This window comes from Ipomoea nil, unplaced genomic scaffold (assembly GCF_001879475.1).
Source record: "Ipomoea nil cultivar Tokyo-kokei standard unplaced genomic scaffold, Asagao_1.1 scaffold1735, whole genome shotgun sequence".
Classification (NCBI taxonomy): Eukaryota; Viridiplantae; Streptophyta; class Magnoliopsida; order Solanales; family Convolvulaceae; genus Ipomoea; species Ipomoea nil.
In genome coordinates this window covers 434615-441202 of record NW_017618163.1, presented here as the reverse complement: position 1 = coordinate 441202, position 6588 = coordinate 434615, and the positions used below count along the sequence as shown (strand labels likewise).

Genomic DNA, 6588 nt, shown 5'->3' with positions numbered 1-6588 from the left:
TAAAAAAATTTGTAGTTTAATAATGTTTCTTTGAGGTTACCTATTTATTTTGCTTTTTTTTTTTTGTTTAAAAAAATTTATAATTTAATAATGTTTCTTTGAGGTTACCCGTTTGTTTTGATTATATTTAAACAAAATTATGAAGTGTTAGCACCCAGCCTATACGTGACATGTTACATAAGAGAAGAATAATCAATTAAATACAAACATTTATGTTTCTGAAATGGCGTATATATATTCACTACTATACAGTATAGATGTAGAATGTTAGAGATAGAATTTATTATATGTCATTGTCTTTTCTCTATTGTCAAATCATATCATATCTCTTTAATAAAGTGGGTAGATATTCATAATGATATAATGGGTTTCATTTACTTCCAATAATTATTTAGGCTATAAATCAATGTTAGATCAGCTTAAGTTACTTATATAAGTCAATGTTATAATGTTTACTACACTAGCTACTAAGTGTGTGTTTTGTTCATGGGTTTACGCATCATGAATGAGAATCAAAATCATAGGTAGTGTTAGGTTAATAACTTTTTAAAACACAACTATGAAATTTTTTTATTTTTTATTTTTGAAAGACACAACTATGGATTTGATTACCCCTTTAATTAAAAACCCCATTCCCTAATTAAAAAGGGCATCATTCTATCCTATTGGCAATATGATTTTTAAGTTTGAACTAGTGCTTTTAGATTTTTGTTTTGATTTTTTTTTTTGTTCATGTTGGTGCTTTGGATGTCATTATATTAAGATCAATTGCCTTAATTTTTTATTTTGGAATTTTTAAAACCTTTACTCCATTATACATCAATATTGGTAATCATAACCAAACATCAATATTGGTAATCATTCCAATTTTCATCCTACTACAAAACATGTAAAATACTTTTAATAAAATCCATTTCCATTTATCAAATATTTGATTCCATTTCGATTCTAATTTCCTTGTGCGAACCATTAAGGTCAATAGCGCCCAAATTTAATCCGTTATTAAGAAACTCTTTTGTGATGTGTCAATATGAGGGTAAAAGTAGCCTTTCGTGCATTTCTTCTGCATTACCGTTTGCTATAATTCCAACTAGTATTGTCCCGTGCGATGCACGGTTAAGTTTTGTCGATTTGTTTGTAGTATTTCAATTGACTAAAATGAATTTATTTATTGGACGCCAATTATGTTAAAGGTATTTGTCTAACCAAAAAATATGAATAACAATTTGATGTTTAACAAAAACTAATTGTCATCATTCTATATATAATAATATGTAAAGAACACAATATTACACATTATTAAACACTTCATGGTAAACAACGTTAGTAGTTGACGTACTAACACTGTTCGAGTCACTACAAATTAAAATTTTCAATCCGTCTGGATTGCTCACTCTAGAAGCAGCAACGTACAATTGACCATGAACAAAAACTGGTTTCTTTAAAAGTAAGCCAACGTGTGATAGTGTTTGTCCTTGACTCTTGTTAATTGTCATTGCATAGGACAACATTAAAGGAAACTGTCTTCTTTGGAATTTAAAAGGTAATCTCGGATCTGATGGTGTCATAGTCATTCGGGGGACCAACACTTTGGTTCCTGCGTTGTTTCCAGACATAATTTTTCCTTCAATCACATGATCTGCTAACTTCGTAATAACCAACCTAGTTCCATTGCATAGTCCAAGTGAATGATCTATATTCCTCAACAACATAACAGGTGACCCGACCTTTAAATTCAAACAATGGTTTGGAATGCCGGATGCCCTTATACCATTTAGAAACTCGGGAGTGTGCACATCATCAAGTAAGGTGCCATTTGAGTCTGATTTGCACACACTATCACAACTGTAGTAAGTCCTACTATCCCCAGTATGCAGATCACTCATGTATTCATTAATGGAGTTAACGACGTCAAGGGTTAGGGCTAATATAGCTCGACCTTCAAGAAGACTGGAATCTGAATTCCCAGACATGAACATAGGGAACGTACTTGCAACTATGTTGGTAATTGGGTCTCCATTAGATGGTAATAACAGTTCGTTTGGTATCTCTACCTCTGCATGACCATCATTTTGACCACCCATAGTTCCATCACCTATACTCGCAATCCAATCTGCAAAGTCCTCTAGTTTTTTCATGTCAATCCCCGGCATGCTTCGATTTAATCGAAGGTTTTTTGTCAATCTCAAAACCTTACAATTGTTCCATAGATACGATGAGTTGATTGTTGCAGAAATAATATCCTGTCTAGATCCTTTTGGTACAACTGGTAATATTTGCCGGAAATCGCCACCAAACACCACCGTCTTTCCACCAAATGTTTGGTCAGCACTGTTGGGATTTTGAAATTGAAGCAAATCTCTCATTGTCCTATCCAACGCTTCAAAGCAGTGTTTGTGCATCATAGGAGCTTCGTCCCATATAATCAATTTACTCCGGACGATCAATTCGGCTAGATGGCTACCTTGTTTAATATTACATGTGGAGTCTTCGTTTATTGCAATAGGGATGGAAAACCTTGAATGAGCGGTTCGACCACCAGGAAGTAACAACGACGCAATATCACTGGATGCCACATTGATAACAATATCACCGCTAGCTCGCAATGTTGATGACAACGCCTTCCATAGATAAGTTTTCCCAGTACCACCGTAACCATAAACGAAGAATAGTCCACCACTGCCATTAGACAAATTTTGGATGATTGTGTTGTAGATCTCTTTCTGCTCATCAGTCAATCTTGATGCCAATTCTTCGCTCTCTGCTTGGAGTGCTTCGCGATCATAGTTCAACTCCTCAAATAACAAAATGTTATCAACCAATCTTGAATCATCCATGTTAGGTGTTGGCATCAGAGGAAAGTTTTTAAGAGACTTATTGTGTATTATCAACAATTTTTCTAGCTCAATTAAACCGAAGTTTTTTTTCTCACACTCTTTTAGTATCAAATCTGTAAAGTAAAAAAAAAAAAGTAATAGTATTGTTAGTTATTAGTTATTAGTTATTATATATATATATATATATATATATATATATATATATATATATATATATATATATATATATATATGTAATTAAATATATTATGTAATTAAATATATGTTTTATGCACGATTCTAAAACCTGGTTTATTTAGTTGTTTTCTATGCATGAATTCAGCATCTTCGACTAAATGATGCCACACCTCATCCCATACATGTTCAGGTCTGGATAATGAGTTTGAAAGCAATAGTATAACAAACAACTTTCTCATCGCATGTCCAGATGACCAATAACTTGCTTCCTCAATTGCATCAATATACTCTTTGTCATCATCTAATAATCCACGTGCGTAACATGCATCCCTGAATGTCATGTATTCTACCCCATTAAATGTCATAATGTCTTTAAAACTGGTTGGTCCACGAACAATATTCAAAAGACATCTAAGATAGTATATTTCACCACTACCAGGAGGTACGAAGAAGATGCGACCAATTGAAAACCCCTTCTTTCTTGGATGCCACTCTCAAATATCTCTCTTCCAAACAAATTTATTGGGCATTTCAATGTATGTTAATGAGCGTGCATCTTCATATTTCTTATTGGCTTCGAACCATCCTTTGAACATACTTTGTCCCACTGTTTCACGACCTAAAACATTATCAATATTTTCATCATCAGCGAATACAATGGACTGACAATCTGGAAGGTGGAAGCTTAATCTTTCAACAGCCGGTGTCCGATATTGGACCTCAAAACTGAATAGTCGCCAGGCTGCCTCGCATGCTGAAACGTACCTACAATCATAGTACATATTAATCTCATCCACCACCTCCTCACCGTTTTCATCGATGGTACTATTGTAGAATTCTGCTGTGACACGGTCATTACCCTTGTTGACATACTTGAAGAGGTACTTGATTGATCTCGACTGGTTGCACCATTCTACGTTGATATGAGCCTTGTACCTCAAAAGCAAATATCTATTATGCGGGACAACATATCGGCTGTCTAGTTCTATACCATTCTTCTTGACTGTTCTACCATTGTCCCGACGCATATAAACTGGATACCCATCCTGGTCAAACTTAGACTCTGCTACAAATCGTTTGGGGAAGTGCTTTGAACACTTTCCATTAACCATGCACGGAGAATTCCTTCTGGCGATTCCACATGGTCCATGAACCATGAATTCCTCGACTGCATTGTAGTATTTCATTTGCATTGTCTTGTCTGGTACCTCAGCCTTTATGATTGAATCCATGTACGTCGGACTCGTCATGTCAACTTTGTTCTTGAGGAATATTAGAATATGTGCATGCGGTAGTCCACGTTTTTGGAATTCAATGGTGTAAATAACTACATTTACATAATAATCTTCCATTAGTTTAACATGATATACGTAGACAAAAGTAAAATAAAAAAAAAACATAGCGTTTAATGGAATTCAATATATACCTGATTTCACAGGACCAAAAAGCTCACCATTCTTTACTTCCTTTATTAGACAATCCAATTTCATCTTGAATATACGGCATAAAATATCCGGACGATCTTCTGCATTGAGATTTCGCTTGGTAATGTACCGCTGTATTTCGGGCCATTTTGGATTACACGTGAACGTTATGAATAGGTTGGGGTAACCAATGTGTCTACAAATGGCCATTGCATCCTGGTAATTCTGGATCATGTACCTTGCTCCGCCCGTAAAACTTGATGGTAAAAGTATTCGCTTTCCTTGGGTGCTAGCTTGTACTTCACCTCGCGTCAATGCATCTGTCAGTCCTTTCAAAGCTTCGCACCTCAGCGATTTTTGGTGTGTCCTTATGTATATAAGCCTGGCAGATTCAACCATTGTGTATGCATCCACTATAAATTGTTGAAATAACCTCCGAGCATACAATATGGTAGAAATCTCTTCTAACCTTTCATGTAATCGATAAGCAAAATACTCCCGTTGAGATATACGTTGCCTTGCATTGTTGTTGTTAGAACCATTGGTTGCAAACTGTATATCCTCTCTATATCCATCTTCCCCATAAGGAAATAGAATAGGATATTGCAATGGTAGGTATGATGGATTTAATTCAGTAATTCGCTTAAGCACCCCGGAATTGCTCTCAACCAAAATATCTCTGTGGCCTATGGATGGATCTAAATCACCAACAATAAGTGCAGCAACCTCTGACGTCGTTGGTAGGTTATAAGTTCTTGCATCTTTAGTTCTCTTACCAATTAATCTCATTTTTATCTCTACACGTGGATTTCTCTCAATTTCTGCCTTGGCCATACGGAATGATTTAACCAACACATTATTCCCGTCTAAAACCTCCTTAATGTCCTCCACCACCTCAGCATGCAAATCTTGTGTAGCTATGTTCTCCCTTTATAGAGGAATAAAGAAAATGACTCGTTATATTTATTTAAAGTAATTGTTAAATGAATTGATGAAATTAACAAATTGTGGCATCATGTACTATACCTGACAGAAGCAATACGATTCTTAATTTCATTATCAGTATCATGAATATACAATTGTGCAAACTTCGGATAGGTCCCATTTGGTGGAATCAGGCTACCAATACGATGGAAGTTCTGACCATGGATTCTGAAAATTGGAGGGGATGACCCATTGTTTATTGTCCTGTCTATCTTAGCACCCATTGATGTAAAACAGAACATATTATTATACGATCTTATATTTTGAAGAAAATATTTCTGCTTTTCACTCAATGTAAAAAAAAGATTATATAACTTCTTTGGAGGTAGTGTGTTTCTAGGCAGTTTGATTTTCCCGTTCACACAACATCCTGAGTATTTAGCTGTGTTTTTTGTTTTTGACTTGTAGAGTCTTTCCTCGTACCAAAAAAAACCACCACAATGCTCACATATGTCGTCCGGGTCACCAAGGTCTACAGATTCAACTGAAATTGTAGTATAGAATATTAAGAATTTGTGAGACAATATTTACTTTATACAATCAAATTCTTATAAACTAACCATCTTGTATGTTTGATGTGTTTGTTTGATGACCAAGCACTTCATCCATTTCTACACTTAGGTTGGGATAGTTGTTTTGAGTCGGGAGAGCTGAATCACAATTTGACTCCAAATGCATTTGCACATCATTTATTGTACCATTCCCACATCCTAATAGAATTAACATCTTATTAGATGTTATAATAATAATAAGTAAATTTGAACAGAATATATACTTTCATTGTTTTTTTTTTATATATATCAAATTTTGATTTTGAATATTCGTACGTGTAGATGATCCATTGTCTGACGCATGATGTATGTCGTGGATTGATGAACTAATTAATGTGCGTTCTACAAATGATGACATTAAAAAAATTAATAATTCACATTACAAAAAATAACATACAAAAAAAAAAAAAAAAAAAGACTTTAAGTCTAACCGTGAGAAACTATACGCAACGGGGTAGAGAGTGATGCTTGAAATACACCGTAGATATGATTTCGTGTTGTAATATCACATAGACCTCCACTGGTTGAAGCTTTACTTATCTTAGAACTTGACACAATTTCATTCTCTGAGAAAATAAACAATAAATATATATATATATATATATATATATATAT

The 6588-nt window shown here is 34.4% G+C and overlaps 2 protein-coding genes across 2 annotated transcripts; both read right to left on the bottom strand.

Annotated features, from left to right (window-relative positions):
* Positions 1 to 1289: 1289 nt before the first annotated feature.
* On the bottom strand, positions 1290 to 2837 carry LOC109191997 (ATP-dependent DNA helicase PIF1-like). Its single transcript, XM_019342626.1, has one exon. The coding sequence runs from the start codon at positions 2835 to 2837 to the stop codon at positions 1290 to 1292; it is 1548 nt and encodes a 515-aa protein (XP_019198171.1).
* A 671-nt stretch (positions 2838 to 3508) lies between these two features.
* LOC109191996 lies at positions 3509 to 5646 on the bottom strand. The gene is made up of 3 exons (XM_019342625.1): positions 5465 to 5646; positions 4441 to 5366; positions 3509 to 4341 (listed from the first exon to the last, which is right to left on the bottom strand). The coding sequence occupies exons 1-3, from the start codon at positions 5644 to 5646 to the stop codon at positions 3509 to 3511; spliced, it is 1941 nt and encodes a 646-aa protein (XP_019198170.1).
* Positions 5647 to 6588: the final 942 nt, after the last annotated feature.